The sequence below is a fragment of the Pholis gunnellus genome (assembly GCF_910591455.1).
Source record: "Pholis gunnellus genome assembly, chromosome: 9".
Lineage (NCBI taxonomy): Eukaryota > Metazoa > Chordata > Actinopteri > Perciformes > Pholidae > Pholis > Pholis gunnellus.
Genome location: NC_136535.1, coordinates 25981491 through 26004731, shown reverse-complemented (window position 1 = coordinate 26004731; position 23241 = coordinate 25981491). Strand labels below are relative to the sequence as shown.

Below are 23241 nucleotides of genomic sequence, written 5' to 3'. Positions count from 1 at the left end.
GGAGGAGGAGGAGGAGGAGGAGGAGGAGGAGGAGGAGGAGGAGAGAGAGAGAGTTCCTCCACACGGTGCTCCTCGCTGCAGCTCTGCAGAGGCTGATGAAACAAACTGCAACGATGTACCAGAGCAGCGTAAGAATGCAGGCAAGTCTGAAGAAATACAATGAGAGCCCCGAAACCCAGAGAGGAGGAGGAAGAAGTGCTGCGCTTGTCTTTTCTCATCCATCATCACAAAGCGTGGATCGGTCATGATCAAAGTCAGATCTCTGTTCCTTTAACCAGCGTGTCGTGTGTTCCTGCTGTCGTTATCCCAGGTGACAGGAAGTCAAGTCGATGCTTATATATATATATATTTATATATATGTGTGTGTGTATTTATATGTGTGTAACCAGCGTGACTCTCCTCCCACACAGACAAACACGAGGCCAAGCTGAAGGGCGTGATCTACTTCCAGGCGATCGAGGAGGTTTACTACGATCACCTCCGCAGCGCCACCAAGGTGAACCTCCTGCTTCACGCTGCTGCTCATTTTCTCATCTGCTTCTTTTAAAACTTCCTTTCTGCACATTCTCTCTTTCTTTTGCTTCCTCTCTTCTTTTTTTGTTGGTGCTTTTGCTTCTTGTGCTCCGGCTGCCGTCACACAGAGGGGAGTGTTCAACCTGAACGTGACCAGTGTATGTATCACCCCCCCCCCCCCCCCCCATCCCTCTGTCCATCCCAGTGTGAACACACACCCTGAGCACGCTTAATGTTTGACTCCAGGTGAGGAGAGAACGTCCATGTTTAACCCTCTGAACCCCGACAAACCCTCCGGCAGGATGGAGAACCGACAGCGTTAAAAACAGACGTTATGGTCAGATTGTTGTCTTTCTGTCGGTCCTTGAACGCATCATGAGTGACAAACGGTTCCGTCAGAAAAAGAAACTGAAACGAAGTTTAAAATCCTGATATTTCATCAGAAACATTTAATTCTATATGTTGTCATTATAAATCTCTCCTCTAATAAAGCGTTCACTTTAACCAGAGTGTGTAAAAACATTAAAGGAGAGGCTGACGCATGTAAATAGTTCAGTGATTATAACACAGAGACGCTTTATAACACTTGTGGAAACTTGTAAACATGTTGGATATTTAGATTCCATTCTTCTCCAATCTTTGTAAAATAAAGTTTCAAAGAAATCACATTTTGAAATGCTTTGGGGTTCAGAGGTTCCGGTTCCACAGAAGTTTAAGAGTTTAAGACGAGATGGTTCTGTAGAGCCGGAGGAGGCGTTTTTTGGCCACTTTTCTCTTTTCTTTATGATCCGTGCTGCTCCAGCTGAGCCGCACACGTCTCCTCATTTGTTTTTTCATCTCCGACATAAAGCTGCCTGTGTGTGTGTGTGTGTGTGTGTGTGTGTGTGTGTGTGTGTGTGTGTGTGTGTGTGTGTGTGTGTGTGTGTGTGTGTGTGTGTGTGTGTGTGTGTGTGTGTGTGTGTGTGTGTGTGTGCGTGCGTGCGCCGCGTTGCGCTCTCTCTTACTGTGATCAGCTGGAACTTTGATTCTACTCGTCACATAACAGAGGAAAGAAACAAGTTTAAAAGTCTGATTCAGTTCTGAGACGGAGAGAAGAAGCTTTAGAGGAGAAGTGATGCAGACGAGTGGAACACGTGAGGAAATAAATTGGGTCGGTCGGTCGGACGTTAAAGTTGAGTTTTTCATGACGTCTGAGCCGGTAGATGTAGAATGCTTGTTATTGACAGTTCCAGTGTTTTTATGTTCTAATACTGACGCTGCAGGTTCTTTAGGGCTGAACTGTGAGTCTCTCGTGTATTACTTCTATATTCAGAGCTCAGAAGTAAAATAATAAATACCTGATGATCTTTGGTGTTTTCAGAATCCTGAAGGAATCTTCTCACATCAAAGATTTATTATTTTTTCAAACAAGTTGAGCCTGAAGATTGTAACCAGAAATATTTCTTCTTGTTTCTTTGCACGAGAAATATGAAATACTAAAGAGTAACGTACGTAAGTAAAAGTACGTTTCCATATCTTTTATTCCGATGTTCTCAAACTCTTTTAACTTAACGTCCACTTCTGATTGTTTAAAAAATGTAAAGTTGAAAGACCGCCTTCCTAAATAATAGACCAAATAAATAAGCTTTTTATGTGAAATAAATAAATAATTAATCCAAATTCTATGTATTCAGGATAACATTTCTCCACCTCACGCTTTAGAGCTTTTACTTTTTTGTTTTAACTGATTTGTTTTGCGTCGCGTTAGCAGCTAACAGTGAAAACACGTAATTAGTTATTGAAGTAGTGCATTTTAATTTGATGTTCTTTTGTTATTTATGTTAATTATTGAGCACATTTAGATAAAATAAACTCGCTTTTTTCTAATTAGTCTAACCGGTGCGTTGTGGCAGAACCCCAGTGGCCCACTAGAGGGCGCTCTGAGGCCCACCAGTGGGCTTAAGCTGCTTTTAACGAGCCTTTAAAGCTAACCTTCTTATTCTTTATTTATTTTACTACATGGATGTAGTTCATCTTTGCGTACTTCAGCTTGATGAAGATAAATCACGAAAGTTAAGATACGCTCCAGAAAAATAAATAAACAAACTGAAAGAAAATGTCTAAAACGTTATGTGAACATTCAGAAATCTTTCAAATGACACATTCATTTCATTTATTATTAATAAAGACAAAATATATTACGGGTGTACTGTGGGCCGACGCTACGGGTGTATTACTTCCTACCTGGTACATTGTTGAAGGTCTAGATTCTAGCTTTTCTCTCTTTGGCCCCTCCAGAGCCCGAACCCCTCGCTGACCTTCTGCGTGAAGACCCACGACCGGCTCTACTACATGGTGGCGCCCGCCGCGGACGCCATGCGGATCTGGATGGACGTGATCGTCACGGGGGCGGAGGGATACACACAGTTCATGAACTGACGGACGCGTTACACATCAGATCAGAGAGCGCAGGTGACGAGAAGATTCGTTTTTTTTTGGGCAGGGACTGTTTCCTGTTTCCTGTTTCCTGTTTCCTGTTTCCGGACACACGGCGCCTTGTTTGTTACTTTTCTTTTTTTAAATCTCACTTTGATTTTACTGTGTAGATGTTTTCACCTCCACATTTTCTACGTGATTCAGTTTGGATTGAAAAAGGGAGGAGACACACACACACACACACACACACACACACACACACACACACACACACACACACACACACACATCTGTATATAAACCAAAATGTATAACTGTCAAAGACTTTTAAAAAGCCTTTCTATATTTGCCAAATGGAGATCTGTTTGTTGAACCTTTTGTATTATTTGTTTTCTTTCTTTTTTTTTACTTATAGAGAAAATTGCCAAATGACATAATGCCAATGTTCTGTTTGAGTGTTTAGACGGAGTTTCAATCAAAGGGTTCGACAGTTTAGAGATGTTTGAAATGCTCGTATTCTAAATGATGGAAAGCAGCTCACTTTGTCTGTAACAGTGAAACACATTAAAGTCCACTTCACCTCAGTGCTGCTCTGAGACGTTTAAACACTGAAACTCTCCTGAGCTTCATCCGGGTCCGATTACGTTCACGTAGGTTTACCAAAGTACCCACGAACGCTCAGGGCTTCACTCTGCAGACTCACTACGGTTCCACCAATACGGGGGTTTGAAACGCCCGCTGATGTTCAAATACTCCACTAAACCCAGAATAATTAAAGACGTTTGCATGAAAATATAAATGAATGGTCTTAATTGTTTTGTTCTTTGGCAAAGTGACCCGTGGTTTAAGCGGGATAATGTCTTCAGGTCTCCATAATCAGGACTTAATGGACACGTCGAAGGGCTTTATCACTTGCGTCCCTCTTCCGGTCTTTGTGCTAAGCTAGGCTAAGCAAGCAAAACAACATTTTAAAAGGACAGGATGATATCCAACACTCCCAAAATAAAAAGCCCATTTTATTGGTCTGACCATAGCGTTCCACATTCTCAGTCTTCAGTCACCGTCTGTATGAAGCTGCCGGCTCGAGGTTTCAAACTGCGTATTAACAGGAAGTAAACAGCCAAGTAGCCTTTTAGCTAACTTGAAGACGTGACTACAGCTAGCCGGGAGGGAGCAGCCACCGTCACTGCCAGCAGCGACCACTAGAGGGCGCTGCAGAGACCACACGAGCACAGGATGCAGGATTCTGAACTGTGCCTTCACCGTGTTGATGTCTGTGTGAGTGTGAAGGCTTCAATCGTATGAATGCATTTCACTTCGTTCACCTGAGAACCGTTCTCCACTACGGGGACGTGCGGAGGCCCCGAGCACAGCTGGGATCAGCTCGTTCAGCCGGTGATCTACTGAAGTAAAGTCAAGACGTTTCACGATCTACCGAGCCGCACTGAAGCTGCGTGAACCCAAAATAACCTGATTTTGCTGTCATGGAATCTCAATCAACGGATAAAAAGATGCAGAATTAACGTAATACAGATTTGTAAAAAGTCTGAATTTGTGTTTTTGAATTTAAAATGCTCGTTTTCTGAATGGAGTTTGGATCGATCGGTGCTATGCTACGCTAACATCGTAGCTGCTCCATCGACACTCGTAAATACATACGACTGCCCCGATGTTTGTTGAATCATATGGTGTGAAAATGCTAGCGACGTAAATACCGTCTGACGGCTTAGATTAGATGTAAAAATAAATGGTGATACGACGCTATACTCTTTGGAAATTTGGTATAATATATATATTTAAATATTTGATTGTAGTTTGCCTTATTAAGTGTGTTTACTAAACGTCACACGTCTCTGAATCCCCACTGTGAGCCGAGGAACTCGTAACTTGTATCGATCGTCACATTCGATCGATCGGCCGTGAACACGACTGTTTTTTTGTAGAAGCGGACGAACTGCGCTGTGATGTTCTGAGCATGTGGAACTGTTTAGTTTCATGTGTTGGTACAGTAGTAATAATACTAATTTATGGTTGTGGTGCCTGAGATAGTGACACGTTTACTTCTTTATAAATAACTAGTGTAAAGACCTTAATATATTCTGTCCCCTGCCTTTACTTTAACACGTGCAAACCAAACTATTCAACACGGCGCGGCTGTTAAACATTCTGTTGATTAGTAGGTCGAGACGTTAGCGTGGTGATCGATGTTGAAAAGAGGAAACTAAATATACTGTAAAGAGGAGGATGCCTGAATGAAATATAATAATCGTGCTATTGAAATGAAACCGTATTGTATTAAAGAGAAGTACAATTTTTACTTATTTTTGTCATTTTAGAAATTTTATTGTCAGTCAGTTACATTTCAAATTGTATGGTAGTGATGTATCAATCTACCGTTTGTTTTTTAAAACTGGTACAGCAACACACACACACACACAGACACACACTTTATTTCTAGAAAGTAGATCCTGTTTCTCACACACACACACACTCTACTCGGACCATACTGTGTTATTGGTACCCTGTATGTCTCATGCGTTGACTTCACGTATGAATAATATGGATTTTGTCAAATCTATTAAAAGAAACCAGAACTGTTCCAGGATCTCGTCTTCTTTGATCTCGGCGGGTTGAGAGTCGACTGATTGTTGCTTCTTTACTGACCGGGACGCTGAACAAGTTCAAATGTTTTCCCTAAAAGTGGAATTCAACCACGAACCACAGCTGGAAAAACAAGTTTAAAAAGGAGTAAAAACAATTAAACTAATTAACAAAACAAACATTTAGAAGTTTCTTTCTTCCAAGTGAAAGACGTCCGGCGGAGATTCACTCGAGGGTTTCACAGCTCGTTGACGTCGTCGTCTGGAAGGAAAACGCGTTCAGTTATTAACCGTTAAACTGCCAACACGCTCAGAGACATAACATTCATGTGGTTTTGATATTTGAAACATTAATTCACTTGATAAATTGGACCACGAGTTTGGAAAACAGATATTTGTACTCCGTCCACACTAAAAACGCAAAACTAGTCCGAACGCTCGCCGTACCAGCAGGTGGCGATAAAGGCTACGACTACGATTCATCAAATACCACAGAAGAAGATTCTTTGATTTACAAATCAAACGATAGTTAAGCCACAGCAGCATATTAAAGCTTTATTTAAACAGATTTTTTTTACATCATCGTCCGCCGTTATTAGCATGCGTAAAATGTTTCGCACAAAGTTATCGTTTTACACGTTGACATAGAAACAAAGTGAAAACTAAAGTGCAGATTCTTCAAAACGTTGTTTTAGTAACTTAAAACTGCGCGTGGACGACATGCGTAGACGTAGATGTGTAGACGGGTCGTGAGTAGCATCACAGAGGAAAATAGAATCTGACTTACACTCTGCACAGGGGGAAGTGTAGTCAGTCACCGCCTCGTCACCTGAAAACAGAACAAACACACGTCGGATAAACAGCAGAGCAAACACCAGACCAACCAACGGCCACGTCTAGTTTAAAGATCAGAGATCAACACCGAGCTGACTGAACGGTGTTACAGCGCCGTGGACTTGATGCACAGCAAAGTTAAAGTTTGTTCGGCGCGAACTCTTCACACTTAAATCCAGATGTTCTAGCGTAGAACTCTGGCCTCAGACTTGGAGGCCCCAGTGTGAGCTGAAGGTCCCGGTATCATGACAGCAACAGAACCACATCATCTGCAAAGAAACACAATCCTGAACCAGAGACTCTCCTCCTCCCCAGCTGTTCCTTGAGATCCAGTCTATAATATTCACAGACGGGATTAGTGACGTCAACACCCTCCGGGAATGTGTTGTCACAAGGATCCGATGGCCAATAGCAACGACCCGGTACCCCGACAGAGGACTCCACCTGGAGACCTGAGGAACGGTCAGATAAAGAAGACGTGAACAGAGAGAACGCTGAAGCTCTTACTGGTCTGGTAGTAGTCGTAGACTTTGACCACAGCTGGTTTCAGGTTCCTGACGGCGACGTCCTCCTCTAGTGTCACACTGTGGATCTTTGTCTCGTCCTTCTTCAGCTGCAAACCACAAACAAACCAGTCAGGTTCTCTTCATACGTCACTATTTACTGACTCGTAACAGGAAGTGAAGGCTGTGCTGATGTTCATGAAGGCGTTTGTGCTTCGTACCCCGTCTAAGTAGATGTTGAGGAATCCTTCCTCCACGTCCACGCGCTTCACCGAGCGGTCGCTCTTCAGCTACAAAACACACAAAGCACCTTCAGAATACTACCAAACATGAAGTAGTACGTCAAAGACTGCTGCTGATGGAGAACTGACCAGCTTCAGGGAGCTTTTATCCAGAATGTATCCAGACAGCAGCTTGATGTTGATGATGACCATGTTGGTTTCCTCCCTCCTGCCCTGGTACCTGCACACACACACACACACACAGAAGGTTCTGATGTTTATTATTTCTTCTCAAGTATCTGAAACGGGTTCGTTGAGATTCGGGTTTAGTTTGAATTTACTACGTGTTTAAATTCATCATTTACAAAATGTACACAAGTTATAAAACTGTGTCCAGAAGTTTGTAATGATGACAAACGGTCAAAGCCGTCACTGAAGCCCAACAGGTTTCTGGTCCTTTGCTCATAATTAAAACACGTTCTGTTATATTTATTATATTGTTATATTAGAACACGGTTTGCTGATGCAAAAAGTTTCCTCATCCAGTGAAATCCTCTGAAGTCCAGAACGTCAACAGAAGAAAACTCTAAATATTTGAGTTGAGAAGCTTTAGTCGACTTCAGCGCAGCTAAAGGAACAATGAAACATGATCTCGGCATAAAAAAAAGAAGTAAAGCACACGTCAGCTACGGAAGCCCGGAGGGTCAAATAATAAAATCTGTTCTAGTTTTCCATTTTTAAATGTTTTCTTTTGATGTTTTTTACTTTTTATCAAAACAGACGAAGAATTTTCTGTTTTTATATCTTCATGCGCTCTAAACACCAGTTATATATTATAAGTTATGTAAATCAAAACTCACCTGGAACAAAACAGAAAGATTAAGAGCCACACACACACACACACACACACACACACACACACACACACCTGACGTGCACAAAGAGGATGAGCTGAGGCCGGCTGACGCTGCATTTGGCCATAATGTCCGTAGAGACGTTGAAGGCGGAGAAGTCTGGAGGAGGAGGAACGTTGTAATGCATCGAGATCTGTGGACGTCACAAACGTTCAGAACGGAACAATAAATAGATATAATAGATATTTATCAATAGATATCAGCAAATATTAACATTACTTTCAATAAAGGCTAAAAATAAAAACTACACAATAACGAAAAAGTGCAAAAAATCCTCGTCCACTGCAGGTAGTGATGTCATACGGTAGTGATGTCATACGGTAGTGACGTCATACGGTAGTGACGTCATACGGTAGTGACGTCATACGGTAGTGACGTCATACGGAGTTTGATCACAAGAAGATCATCACTGAGAGACGATCACTGAGGTCATTGATTAGCGGAGAATGTGTTTTAAAGATTTTAGAACTTCTTGTGTTGACTTTGTTTACACACAAGAATAATAAAGAAACGATTCTTTTCTTCATTAAATGTCTTTTTTTTCTCACTAAATAATGAAAAGGAGCCGATGCGTTCGGCTCTCCTTCGCAGCAGCGTGGAGGTCTTCCTCGGCGGTCCTGCGTTAGCGTTAGCGTACCTGAGCCAGCACACAGCTCTGCCCGCGGGCTCGGACGGCGTACTCTCCGGGCACCTCGCTCAGCTTCTCCTCCTGGTACAGCAGCCGGTTGCTCTGATCCACCGTGAACTCTTTGTGCAGGCCGCCCGCCGACGTCACCGTCACCGTGGTGCTGCCCTCCGCGCTGTAGGTGGCGGCGCCGTACTTCGCCAGAGCCTGGAGGGCGACCACGGTGTCCTGAGGAGCAGAGAGGTGGTTCATGGGAAGCCTTTAACCACACGGTTTGAGACTCAACCCTGCGTGTGATCCGTCCTACCTGTGTGGAGGAGAAGCCCCCGTACGGGTTCTGCTGCTGGGCGAGCCAGCGGACGATGCCCGAGGAGTAATCCAACCCGAAGCCGGGCAGAGCCGGACCGGAGAGCAGCGCCAGCAGCACGTAGGACGTCATCTCCACCTCCAGAGAGTCCAGGCCTTTCCCAGAAGCCCCGGCTCTGTTCCAGTGACGGGTGCCACCTGCCGGTCAGAAGTTCCTCCGTTAGAAGGTTAGAGACGACTCACTTTGTGCACTTAAATCAGTGAGCAGGAAGATCTACAGCCTGCAGATTTAAGATGAACTAAAGTGTGTTACTGCGGCTGTTTCTACATTTCATCATGGAAATGATGAACCTGCTACAAACCTTTTTATCGTCACTTTGAAAAAAATAAAAATGTCATAGAGAGAAAGCGAAGGTCAAAGATAACATTTAACTATGAAACAGGGAATCGGTCCGTCTCTCCTCGGCACACCGAGTCGTTCGCTTTGTGAGTGTGTTGCTCTGCCGTTCAATATGAACAAACTATAATTAGCAGGTCTCTGTGCAGCAGAGCGCGTCTTTAACGAGCGACGGGCCGATATCAAGAACGCTGCGAGCAGCACTACTAAAGTCTAATAAAAATACTACTATTACAAAGAAGAAAGCACAGGCAAGACAATATAAAAGAAAAGAAATGCACTGGTGAAATCTTTCAGCAAGAGACCCATTGAGTCGTCTCATTAACTTTAGTGTTGTGTTGACTCTGGCGGTCCCTGTGGACTAACGCGGTAGTGTTTCTGAGCACCAGAGTCCCTTTAGATTAGAAAAGCTCTCATTTCACTGCCGCTCCGTCCTGGTTCTCTCTTCTCTTCCCTTCAATCTTCTCGCTGATGGTTTTTACTTATTTAGGTCATATAGTGGCATCTTTATTAAATTGAGATCATAATCAGTTAAATGTTCCTCACAGCAATTTTTAACCTTTAAATTACATTTTTAAGTGCTTTCATCCCTTACATCTCTTACTGACACTTCAACTGCTTTCAACATCTTTTCACTGCAGTGAGTGCTGACACACCAACCTGACACTTCAACTGCTTACAGTGCACACACACACACTTCAGCGTCTCCACTTCAACTAACATTGCAGCTACTTGAAACACTTGCATGTCAGTTGAAGATAAATATGAATGTAGTTGAAATGTCAACTCTTTAACACTGACACTTCAAACCCTCAGGTCTACAAAAAACGTAAACGTCCACTGTTCATACTCAACTCACTTCAACTGCTTTCAGCACTTCAACGAACATCTTTCAGTACTCCAACTAAAACTTTCTGCACAATTTATCGCCTACATTTCAACTCCTTTCAGTGCTTGGACTTCAACACCTTAAATTGACTCGTCAACGCTCGCCTTTGAACTGAAACTTCTACCTCTGTCTGCACTTCCATTTTTACTACTATTTCACCTTCTCAAATGTAGCCGTTTTTAAGTTTTGTGTTTGTACAGACCAGACGTGCAGACGTTGCTGATGGTTTCACTTTCTCACCCTGAGTGTTGGACTTCTGATGCAGGTACGTGATGAGTTTGCTCTTCATCTCCAGGTCTCCGGCCAGAGCGAAGGTGTAGGACAGCAGGGCGGTGGTGTACAGGTTGTCCAGCTGGCCGGCCGCCGCTACCTTGAGACAGCTCAGGCACTTCTGCACCACGGAGTCCTGTCAATGCGTCAACGTGGAGAGAACTCTTAATAAGTGAAACAGTTTAATGAACCAATCGTTTCTCTGCAGGCTTACAAAAAAATTAAGAGTTGTATGAAAGTTTCTTCAAACAGACGAAGCCCTCGAGACAAACTATTTAAAGCTGAAGAGACAATAAGGAGCACACGCTGAAGTAAAGATGACAAGCGATCACATCCGCTCAATATTGATCAGAGTGAATGGAATTCTAAGTCTGACTTCCTGTCTAGAATTAGAATGACCGCCTCTCAGATGTTTGCCTCCGTTTACATCCATGTCTGTCCAAAATGTCAGCACCTCATCATTTTATCCCATTAGACAATTATTGAGTTATGCCAAAAATGTGTTTTGTAAAGTCACAGTGACTTCTAAAGTGAAAAAGTTCTAATCATTTCATCCTGGAGTGCAGGAGGACGTCTGTGCTAAATTTGAAGAAATTTGCTAAAGGTGTTCCTGAGATGGACTGGACGGAAGTACAACCGGAAAACATGATATTTAATACAAATGAATAAATAAAAAAGATGCATTCATGCACTAAAAGACAACATTTAACATAATAAAAGGAGTCAGGCTGACCGTTGCGTTGACGTTGAGCTCCAGCAGAGCGGCGGTGATGTAGGCCGTCAGCGACACGTCGTCGCTCACTCCTCCCTGTTACCAACACAAAGACACACTTACAGCTCCACCAAACTAAAACAGAACTACAAATAATGACAGTTGTAGTTATTATCATCTCCCCCAGGAGATTATGTATTCGGTTGCGCGTGCGTGCTCATCTCCGTCCGTCTGTCCGCATACTGCCAGACACGACAGCCTCATATTTGTCGTGCTCATTTATTACTTTATGCTGAAAGAACCTCTTGTAGTTTTTAATTATTCACACTTTTTTGTTTGTGTGTTTGTAAGTATATGTTTCATTTAGCAAAAAGAAATACCGAACAGAGCGGCTCTTCTTTAGGAAGAGAGGGCTAGTTAGCCGTTAGCAGCCGTTAGCAGCCGGCGGGCAGCGCAGTCGTGCGTTGTTGTTTAGCTAACGGGGCTAACGGCTAACGGCTAACGGAACAAAAACACAGCAGGACTGAATGTTTCTGTTCAAGTGTTAAACAGTCAACGTTAAAAAATACGCTTCAACGAGGGCACTTCTCTAGTTACTTTTGTTATGTTGTATACATATTTTGGGGGTAAATCTAGCTAACTTTTGATCTCATCCAGTGACCTCGGATGCATTTGTTCTCACATAGAGCTACAATATGAGTTTACAGAGCTCAACCAAATCCCTAACAATGTTAATACACCATCACATTTTACCGTTATCATACATTAAACTGTCCTCATCACGAGAAACTCAAAGTTAAATGTAATATTTCACACATTTTTTAAGTATTCTTTGGGCATTAAATCCTTTATTAGTCAGACAAGACGCCATTAAATGACGGGAGAGAGACACACATTTCACTTGGTGACAATTGATTCAGTTACTGCTGATTGGAAGCGTCGCTGTTTTATTGCACATGAACTCCCATCAGCCATTAAACTGGTTGATTGAATTCAACTGAACAGTTCGTCTCTTCTTTCCTTCCCCGAGGAAATAAGCACAGGAACGAAACGCTCACCTTCTCCACCGAAGACACGCCGAGTCTGAGCCCGGCGGATAAAACTCGGATCTGAATCTGATCTGGTTCTGTGAGACCGTTAACTCCTCATTAGAGGAGCAACGGATCAATGAACTCACGGAGCGGATCAGCACAGAAGAAAAAAGGGAGCGAATAACTTTTAGAGATCCACGATCACGTGTTTTTTGCCGCTGAAACTAGTTATTGATCCATATTAACAGACACACTCCCTTTGTTGTTCGATTATAGCTGCTGGTCTACAAGGATCCATCCGTCACAAAAACCATTTCAAACATCTCTGAAGTCAATAAACCATCAAAACTATTCTCAATGTTTGTTCTTCATAAAACACACAATTTAAATGATAAGGAAATAAAAGATTGTATTTTTAAGGACTGTAAAGTATGGAAGCCCATTCACGCCAGCAAAATAAAATAAAAAATCCACCCGAAAAAAATAAAATAAAATAAAATCCACCCAAAAATATATATATCCACCCAGAAAAAGAAAATGTTTTTTTTTTTTTTTTTTTTTTGCATGTCGTATTTGTTCCGGAAAAAAGTAAAAAAAAAAAAAAAAACATTTTTTTTTCTTCTTTTTTTTCCGGAAGAAATACGACATGCAATTCTACACAAGGTAACTATTACTGGTGACTTTTGTAAATGTTAGATGTTATATATCATTATACGTATTAATATGTAGAATTGCATGTCGTTTTCATGGAAAGACTGGAGGGGATGAAGGGACCTGTGAGGAGATCGTCACTGAAGCGCATGCGCACTTCTAATCTCTTTTGCTAGCAAAAAAAAAAAAACATCATAATTTTCTTTTTTTTTTTCTTTTTTACTTTTTTCCGGAACAAATACGACATGCAAAAAAAACAACATTATCTTTTATTTTATTTTCTGGGTGGATATTATTTATTTTTTGGGTGGATATTTTATTTTTTATTTTTTTTTGGGGTGGATTTTTTATTTTTTTTTTTGCGGGCGGAAATGGGCTTCCATAGTAAACGGGTCGTAACTCATCTCTAATATCTATTTATGTTGAATGACATTTTACAGATTAGTTATAGTCAAATAAATTTGCTGAAGGTGTTGCTGAGATATCTCGATCACCAAAAATATATCACTGATGTGTTTACAACACAAGACGACATTTGACATAAAAGCATTCGCTTTAGGCCCCGCCCACACCGAGACGCTAGAAAAACGTCATAAAAGTACATACAAGTTGAAATAGTACAGAGCGGAGCAGCACCGTCGTTTTTAATTACGATGAACTATATAATTTTTCGACTGATTTAACAGCTCGATGTCTGCATCAAATCAGTTTTCCCCCGTTAATTACTGTCAATCGCCTGGTTGAGCAATATTCTAGTTTATCACCAAGACTACATTTTACAGATGACATGTGAACACATCATGATAACGTTATAATGTACCTTCAGCCAGTACTCATGTTCACTGAGCAGAGCCTGAAGGCATCATGATGTCACTGAAGTGAACCTCCGTTGGTTAGCCGTTAGCGGTGCTGCTAACGTTACTAGCTCTCCTCCTGTTGGTCTAAACATTGATTGGTTGTTTACAATGAAACATGATCAGAGATCAGAGACTAGAAACACAAGTTCTACTGAGTCAGTAAAACTTTATTTACACTGTGATGGTTAACGATGAACTTTATTTACACTGATGTTAATGTTAAAACTTTATTTACACTCTTGATGGTTAACGTTAAAACTTTATTGACACTAATGTTAACGTTAAAACTTTATTTACACTGTGATGGTTAACATTAAACTTTATTTACACTGTGATGGTTAACATTAAACTTTATTTACACTGTGATGGTTAACGTTAAAACTTTATCTACACTGTGATGGTTAAAGTTAAAACTTTATTTACACTGTGATGGTTAACGTTAAAACTTTATTTACACCGTGATGGTTAACGTTAAAACTTTATTTACACTGTGATGGTTAACATTAAACTTTATTTACACTCTGATGGTTAACGATAAAACTTTATTTACACTCTGATGGTTAACGTTAAACTTTATTTACACTGTGATGGTTAACGATAAAACTTTATTTACACTGTGATGGTTAATGATAAAACTTTATTTACACTCTGATGGTTAACATTAAACTTTATTTACACTGTGATGGTTAACGATAAAACTTTATTTACACTGTGATGGTTAACGATAAACTGTGTCATTAATCTCGATACTTCCGTACGGATTACCGCTACACTACTACTCACTGATCAGTGTTTTACGGATTACAGATATTTGAATCCATAACAGCTACTTGTCTCAGACACACAGCTGTCACGGCTTTTTTTGGTTTTACTCGGCTTCAGGAAACACTGCTTTGATAGGAACTGGCTCGCAATAATTTGTTTGGGATATTTCTTCTGCTCCGTGTGTGTGTGTGTGTGTGTGTGTGTGTGTGTGTGTGTGTGCCCGGGGCAATCTCTGCTCTCAGAAACTTTATGCAAATTGCTCCTCGCATTGAGCCAATTCTGCGGTTATGTCTTAAAGGAAGAATTCAGCCAAGCAGAGCTCTGAAAGCCACTAAAAAGCAGACGACGTTAAAGACCCTGAAACTCGTCACCTTCATGCCGTTGTGGAAGAGTTTCCCCACAGATCTGATGCAGCCGTCGGGGCGCTGGAGTCTGGACAGCCACTTCCTGGACTCTGCGATGTGGGCGTCGTTCACAAAGATGTACGGTCTCGCCCCGCCGAAGGACTTCATCACAAAAGACGTCAGCCTGGAGGGTCACACACACACACACACACACACACACACACACACACACACACACACACACACACACAGAAAGTTAAATATCCACATATATACAGTATATTTTATTGCATTATTATATTTCAACAGATCATAAAAGTTCGGCTCGTATCACGGATCAGAGTCACAGATTAGATCAGCACAAAAGAAAATATAGATATAAATATAAATACAACTTTTAAAAGATCCACGATCACGTTTCTTTACCGGCGATAATTATAATCATTGATGATCCGTGTTGGCAGATACAGATCGTTCAGTTTGGTTATAGTCATGTACATCGATTATTCTTTTTACTTTTTACTTCAGAACAATACATGAACAATGAGGGCAAAACAGCTTCACTGTTAGCAGCGGCGCTAATAACTCTGCAGCAGCGGTGTTGTGAATAAAGGGGAATAAAAACAGCTTCCTGCTGTCTGAGTCCAGTCTGTGGGTCTAAGAGAAGAAAACAACGGCGGTAAAAAGAGGATAAAAAGCTGAGATCTCTGTCGGTTCATCGATATCATCAACACGTGTCCCTTAACACACCGTCCTGTTGATCTATTGGTCAGAAACAGTGTTATTAATGCGTCTTTGAATACAAATATTCAGATTTTCTCCTTGTTAGGGAGTCCTGGGGTTTAAAGGGATTTGGACGATTCCGTTCCAATTTAACTGAACACTTGAGAGCCACACACACACACACACACACACACACACACACACACACACACACACACACACACACACTGCCCAGCACCCTTTCAAACAGCAGACTGTTTGTTGGATCCCCTGAGGCTCTGAGCTTTAAGCCCATTTAATGCAAATATTAATATATTCTGGCAGCTCCTTATAAAGTAAATTATTAGGATACTTGCCGGTGCCAAACAGGACACAGTGTGTGTGTGTGTGTGTGTGTGTGTTCTCTCATCAAATGAAGTGTGACATTTGAGTCCAGAAATGTGAACAGCGACGCTCTAAATAAATGTTCTGTCAGAATGATGCAACGTTCATGAAGATGTTCTGTTCTTCATGCTATTAGTGGAACTTCACTTCAGTAAAGTGGGTTTAATGACACTAGAGTCTCAACATAATCATTTTCTACATGAAATAGAAGTAAATCTATTTTATTATTAACACTTATTTAAGTACTTCATAAAATGGCCTCTTCTAATATATAAATGTGTGAAACGTGCTCCATCATTACTACAGACTCACATTCGATTAAATATTACATTTGTTTCTATTTGTGTGTTCACGACGTCTTCACTTTGAACTTCACTCACCAGGTGTTTCCAGACTCGTCACTCTTCCCAAAAGCGCTGTAGGAGCCGTCGTCATGCTTATAGGTGAGCTCCCTCTGATAGCCTACAACACACACACACACACACACACACACACACACACACACACACACAGAATTAAATTAAGACAATATAGACAGAAACCAGCGCTGATGAGACGCTGATAGAATCCCAGAAGTTTGGTTTGAACAATGGATCCAAGAAAACGACGGATTGATTCATCTGAGAACAACAGTCATGTGACCAGAAACCAGAAACTCTGACTGAACTACAGGAAGTGAGGAGAGAGGAGAGGAGGAGAGGAGAGGAGAGGAGGAGAGGAGAGAGGAGGAGAGGAGAGAGAAGAGGAGAGAAGAGGAGAGAAGAGGAGAGGAGAGGAGAGAGAAGAGGAGAGGAGAGAGGAGAGAGGAGAGAGGAGAGGAGAGAGGAGAGAGGAGAGGAGAGCAGAGGAGAGAATTTTTGTAAAAGAAATGATGATAGAAATTCAGCTTGTGTTTTCTTTTTAACTGACGTCATCATAACTGTTGTTCTGCACTAAAGACGTGTTCTGGTTCTTCTACTCGTGGTGGTTCTGGTCCAGAGAGCAGCAGGACTTTATTCACAGGAGGACTCACCGCTCTCCAGGAAGCGCGTCGCTCTGCTCTGAATGTCCTCCGTCAGCTGAGCGGTGCTCTTCAGGTAGTTGAGGATGAAGATGTTTGGAGCAAACAGCACCATGTTCTGCTCCCCGCAGCCGTACGGCATGGCCAGCAGCCGGTCCAGGTTCTTCATGGCCCGGCCCATCAGGTCACCTGCAGAAGAGGACTCGACACTTAGCGCGTTGGAAGCTTAACAGCAGACGGCGTTGGTTAGTCCTGAGATAAACAGCGACACTAACCCAGCACGGAGACGGAGGCTCGGGCCGATCCGGCCACGAACATCTCGGGCATCAGAAGGGAGACGTTCTTCTCCACAGGCCCCTCTGAGAGCAGACGCATGAATAAGACACGAAGAAGAGAGTAAATATGAAGCTAATTAGCTTAGCATAAAACCACAGCGGAGCATATCCTTTAGAAGCTCAGTAATTAACACGTTATATGTAGTTTGATTCATCTACACAGGACACAACCAGGCTAGCAGTTTACAGTCTTTATGCTAAGCTAATAGTAACTTTGTTACACACATCCCCTGACGTGTGATCTCATTGCAACATTAATAACGTAATGTTGCAATGAGTCAGTGTTTTCACGGATGTTTTATTCTGACAAGATGGAAAATGACTAAAACAATCAAACGTTCTGTTTGCTACATTTCAAACTAACTCGTCTCTGAGAGACGACAACAATCACTGACCCGGACAAAAGATCTCCAGTCTGACCTCAGCTTGGGTTCAAATGCAGAGTTCACATTTCACACAAATATTTGTTTGTACGCCGCAACGTGAACTAAAGTTTGAGGAGGATGGACAACCTCGAGATGCTCACCTGCTGGACAGAGCAGCGCGTTGTGACTGACCATCTGTGGCGTTCCTTCAGCCTGGTGGAGAGAAACACAGAGAACGAGACATCAACAGGCAACGCAGACAGTGTGTGTGTGTGTGTGTGTGTGTATGTGTGTGTGTGTGTGTGTGTGTGTGTGTGTGAATAACATCAAGTGTCCTTTAAAAACATTAAACTTCAGATTTATGTTTTCATAAAAAATCATAATTTACACAGGTGATCACGTCATGAGACTTTTCTTAACGTTTTACATCATAAAACATTTATAATCGTGAGGTTTAACTTCCATAAGTAGTCACAATATATTACGTCGGGAAAAATGTGATAAAAACGGTCATAAAAAAAGTATGTCATTAAAACTACGTCATAGAATAGTGTGTAAAAAAAGAATTCATGAAAATGTCGTAGTATAGTTAATATATATACTTTAATTTAATAATCAGAGGAAAGTATTAAAAGTAAAAAAAAAATATCGTAGTTAAGTATGGAAAAATATGTCAAAGCATAGTTTAAATAAAATCGAAAGAAATGTTATATATGTTATATATATATATATATATATATATATATATATATATATATATATATATATACACACACGTCTAAGAAGTCTTAAAAACCTTCATATCTTACGTCATAAAATGTGATTAAAAGAGTCAGAGTGTCGAATGTGGAAAACAGTGAAACTAAATATCCAGAGTGTGTTAACGGAGTCAGAAACTTCTGTGCTTCGTCGGTTCATGTCGTGTTTTTTGTGAGATCTACTGAATTAAAATGATTTGAACTGAAGCAGCCGATGTTTGGTTGGAAGTTGCGTAAAAGAGGCAAAATTAGGGAAATTGCACCGCAGTCCTAATCCCTCATGCGTGTCCTCGTTAGTGGAACCCGGACGTTCTGCTCGCGTCACTGACCTCCACCAGCAGCGTGCGGACCACCGTGTCGATCCGGCCCACGTCGGGGACGGTGGCCACCTCGTTACCGCAAAGTACGTCGGTCTTCAGGGCCTCGGCGCTGACCTTCAGATCCACCTGACCTGTGTGCGCACACACATACACAGACACACACACACAGACACACACACGCACACACACACATTACTCAGAAAGATGGGGGCTGTATTGATTAGCGCTTCCTGTCACACTGTCACATTTTTGTGTACGGAGGCAAAAACCCACAAAAACAAGCTTCCCCCGTCCTGCTTTTCAATCCCACTCATTATTCTCCATCACCTCCCGTCTGTTTGCCTTCCTCCCACTGTCTCCCATCTCATTCGCCCTCATTACTCCCCATTTGTTCCCTTATTATACCGCTCCATCTCCCCCTCCCTCCCTTCACAGCCCACAATCCTTCACACAGAGGACAAGTACAGATCACCCCCCGAGGGAGCGGTTTCGGAGTGTTTCGTCAGAGACGCTACCTGACTTGTTAGTACAAGTGATTGTCAGCATTCCTCTAAGGGGGGAGTTAAGGGGAGCGCAATTTGACATTCATCAGAGCTTCGTATTCCATCCCTGCTGATGGAGGCTGATGGAAATCCTCTTCTTTCAGCCCCCCCCCTCTTTGCTTCCAGCAGTGCAGACGCAACAGCTGTCAGCGCCCTTAATGGAGATTAATTAGCTTGTTCCGTCTCATCTTTGTCACCCAGAGTGTGAGTTTGAGCGTCGGACGGAACAAACATCGTCAGTATTTAATGATGAAGAGGGGAAGGTTGCATTATATCGTTAGAGACAGTGATGAACACGAGGAGGCAGCGGCTGCTCGACGCCGAAGATTTATTTTTGCACGGATATTAAAATCAAAACTCAGCGGTCTAAGTGCCGAGTGTGAGAGCTGCTAAACGAGCAGCGACTCCTTCATGACTTAGTGTTTGAATCTGTTAATGTCGTGTGTTCACACATCGTATTTCACATCCTTCAGTCAGACTCTAACGTCCATACAGTAATAAAACGACTCTGCTTTCATTGTTGTAAAAGTTGTATTATTATCTGTAGTATGAACGTTAATTTATGTGTTTTTAAAAAGAGAAAATGTCTAGAAATCTGTAAAAGGCCTTTTATTGGGTCCTAAATGAACAAACTGGATTATTTCACACGAGGGATTTTGTGTTTTTTTATTTTTTATGTACTTTTCTCGTCTTTGTTTTGAAACCAGGTTTTCGGGGCCTTTAAATGGGGAACGACATGAACATCATCTGTTTGAATCATTCAACCATTCTTTTGTCATCTTCATGCCGTGTGATCTCCTCCACATCATTCTTGTATTTATTTATTCCATCGTTTTATTTCTAGATATTACATAAAATGTAAAAAAGCAACCAAGTCGTAAGAAGAACACATCGAAGCCACGAGGCCCAGTGGAGGACGGGGCATCGAAAGGACATTTAGCATCTTCATCTTGTGCTGAATGTACTGAATGGTGTTCTGCCCTCATAACTATGTAAAGGTGAATAACATGGGTTATACATCTAACATGGGACCGAGCCAGCATTCTATCGTTACCTAGAGCAGCTGGAGTTACGATCCATGAGAAGGTCCGGCTCTCCTCGCCGCACAGACACACTGTGTAACGGCAGCCGTCACAGTCTCTGGAGCTGTACAGGTCTGACTCAGCCAGCGTGACGTTCACCTGCAGAGACAAACAGATACATAAATGTAGTTTTATAAACTTTGTTCAGGAACGGGACCACGCCCAGGACACGGCTAATTTCCCCCGCACAAGTATTTAAGCTCAAGCTCTGTTCTTGCCAGCCACCGGACACCAACGGTCCCCCATCGATCGCCTAACCTCCTTTCTACAAACCCTCCTCATTTCTTCTTCCTTACATCCCTTAATTTCTTCATCCCTACCCTACATCCCTCTACCTCGATCCCTACCCCACATCCCTTCATCTCTTCATCCCTACCCCACATCCCTTCATCCCTCTACTCTACACCCCTACATCCCTCTATCTCGACCCCTACCCCACATCCCTTCATCTCTTCATCCCTACCCCACATCCCTTCATCCCTCTACTCTACACCCCTACATCCCTCTATCTCGACCCCTACCCCACATCCCTTCATCTCTTCATCCCTACCCCACATCCCTTCATCCCTCTTCCTCGACCCCTACCCCACATCCCTTCATCTCGTCATCCCTACCCCACATCCCTTCATCCCTCTACTCTACACCCCTACATCCCTCTACCTCAACCCCTACCCCACATCCCTTCATCTCTTCATCCCTACCCCACATCCCATGATCCCTCTACCCTACTCCCCTTCATCCCTCTACCCTTTACCCCTTCCGCTTCCTAATCTATCAATCATTCCGTTATGCAATAAACCTCTCGAAACTCATACTTTTATTGGCGTGGTCCTTGTTAGTGAAAACATACTTACGCAAAGAGATTCAGGAGAACATTTAGTTCATCATACCCTCAGACTACACAGATATATCCATTTAAATAGATCCATCTGTAGGACCTTCAGTATTTTACCATAATGCACTTGGAGAGATAGCTGAAGACGGTGGCTTTGAGTGTGAACACCTCCCCTCGGATGACGGAGTACGGCAACGTGAGACTGACGAAGAACGGCTGGAAGGCCGTCAGCCCGGTGTTGGGCGACACGCCGAAGCCCACGGAGGAGACGCAGAAAGCTCCGGCTGCCCATTTAGTGATGGTGTCGGGAACCGTCTTCTCCACGTCCACCGAGCCGCTGTCTCTGAGAAAACACACGAGCGAGAGTCAAATGAAAGAAAGTTCAAGTAGCACAGAGTTCCTCTTCAAGTTCTACGGGTGGAAACACTGACGCGGAGCACATTTCATGACAATCTGCACTAGTAAACGATGAGATATCCTGTGTGTTTGATGCACAGACTTCATATAAGAGGTCGTGGTGACGTCGCCCATTGGTTTGTGGACTGTTGTTTTGAAGGCCGTCGCCATCTTGGATTACGACCGTTGCCATGTTGTTGTTTGGTCTGTTTGACTCTAAATGGACCATCATTCACTAAATGAACATCATGCTGTATTGAAGAAGACTTGAAACTAGAGATTGAGACCATAAACTCATGTTTACAATGTTTACTGAGGTAATAAATCAAGAGAGAAGTAGAGTCATTTTCTCATAGACTTCTATACAACCAGAGGAGTCGCATTAGAGAGAATGCAGCTTTAACACGTGAAGCTTTGGCTTCACTCGACAGAACCGGAGGTTGCCTCCTGGTTTGACGTTAAGGGGCTTATTACTCAAGGTGCACTAGCATAAATAGCCAATTCTGCAGCTGGAGATATCAGGGATTAAAGACGGTCTTCAGTGGTGGAAAGAAATGTATATTCCTGGACCCAAACTCAACTTGTAAAAGAAGCTCTGGAGGTAAACTCAAACATCAGCATGCTAACGATGCTCAATGTCAATGATAACTTGCAAATGTTATGCTTTGAATTTAGAATTTAGAATCTATAAATGATGATCGTGAACGTGGTAAACATACCATCTGCTCATCTATGATTGTGGGATCGTCTCCACTCGGCTATAAACATTGCGGCGGCTGAGCCAGTTGTCGAGATATTCAGTCAAATCCACAAATGTTAACCTCATTCTGGTGCTAAAAGCCAGAATATTAAAGTCATTAAGATGCTTCGTCTGGGAACCATGAATATCTGTACAAACGTAACATTTGCTTATGTCATTCATAGGATTTGCAGGTATTTCGTCATAAACCAAAGTATTAGATACATTTGAATATTGACCCGATGGTGACGCTAAAACAATAAATTAAAAAAGTTAAGAGGATGACCAAAATCATAAGGGTTTATCCACTGGGCACCATGAATGTCTGTTTGATGGATTGCTAGGAACTTTTACACAGTTAGCAAGATCTTTCAGTAAAAGCTAAAAAAAACATCAACCCCCTCGTGGTGCTTGAAGAACAGTCGGTGGATCACCGTTCATGGTCGCCTCTGGGGACCATGAACGTCTGCTCCAGACTGAAGTATCTCAACAACCGTTGGATGGATTTCCATGAAGTTTTGTACAATGTGTGGCAGTAACTGTCCGACATCGTCGTACCTAAAGCCACGCTGCTAGCATGACTACATCACTTCATGGGAAATATTTTAGTGAAATAATTATGAAATTATTATTAATTATTGAAAATTAAGAATGTCTGGAACAATATGAAGACTCAAGAGTTCAAAACGCACAAGCATCTGAAAATAAGAAAAACGTATATTGATGATTTGATCCTTGATTATTACCCCACAGGAACTAGGTCCCAGATCCAGGTCTCAGGGAAGAATGTCCTGATGGTCTCCTCCTTTTTCTCCTCCTCCTCCTCCTCCTCATCACCTTTCAGTGTACCAGCTGCACTCTTTGGCATCTTGTTGGCCATTGGGACCGGAGAGTCTACGTAATCTAGGAACACAC

General features: G+C 42.3%; 2 protein-coding genes across 6 annotated transcripts in view; one reads left to right on the top strand and one right to left on the bottom strand.

Annotated features, from left to right (window-relative positions):
- phldb1b (pleckstrin homology-like domain, family B, member 1b) overlaps positions 1 to 3059 on the top strand; it is a 66649-nt gene extending 63590 nt beyond the window's left edge. For all 5 annotated transcript variants that reach the window (XM_079166115.1, XM_079166116.1, XM_079166117.1 and 2 more), the window contains 2 exons: positions 411 to 496; positions 2791 to 3059. In XM_079166115.1, coding sequence (XP_079022241.1) covers positions 411 to 496; positions 2791 to 2931 — 227 coding nt within the window. In that variant the 3' untranslated portion in view covers positions 2932 to 3059. The remainder of the gene's footprint in view (positions 1 to 410; positions 497 to 2790) is intronic.
- A 58-nt stretch (positions 3060 to 3117) lies between these two features.
- The window catches only part of LOC306701597 (alpha-2-macroglobulin), a gene marked incomplete at its 5' end in the record, with an annotated part of 33933 nt that continues 13809 nt past the window's right edge, over positions 3118 to 23241 (bottom strand). Inside the window, 18 exons of the mRNA XM_079166953.1 lie at positions 3118 to 5790; positions 6316 to 6357; positions 6870 to 6975; positions 7087 to 7155; positions 7237 to 7327; positions 8015 to 8133; positions 8638 to 8853; positions 8933 to 9129; positions 10458 to 10623; positions 11221 to 11295; positions 14875 to 15031; positions 16335 to 16416; positions 16967 to 17143; positions 17230 to 17313; positions 17816 to 17867; positions 18742 to 18863; positions 20329 to 20455; positions 21309 to 21534. Of these exons, the coding sequence (XP_079023079.1) occupies positions 5768 to 5790; positions 6316 to 6357; positions 6870 to 6975; positions 7087 to 7155; positions 7237 to 7327; positions 8015 to 8133; positions 8638 to 8853; positions 8933 to 9129; positions 10458 to 10623; positions 11221 to 11295; positions 14875 to 15031; positions 16335 to 16416; positions 16967 to 17143; positions 17230 to 17313; positions 17816 to 17867; positions 18742 to 18863; positions 20329 to 20455; positions 21309 to 21534 (2131 nt within the window). The 3' untranslated portion in view covers positions 3118 to 5767. The remainder of the gene's footprint in view (positions 5791 to 6315; positions 6358 to 6869; positions 6976 to 7086; positions 7156 to 7236; positions 7328 to 8014; positions 8134 to 8637; positions 8854 to 8932; positions 9130 to 10457; positions 10624 to 11220; positions 11296 to 14874; positions 15032 to 16334; positions 16417 to 16966; positions 17144 to 17229; positions 17314 to 17815; positions 17868 to 18741; positions 18864 to 20328; positions 20456 to 21308; positions 21535 to 23241) is intronic.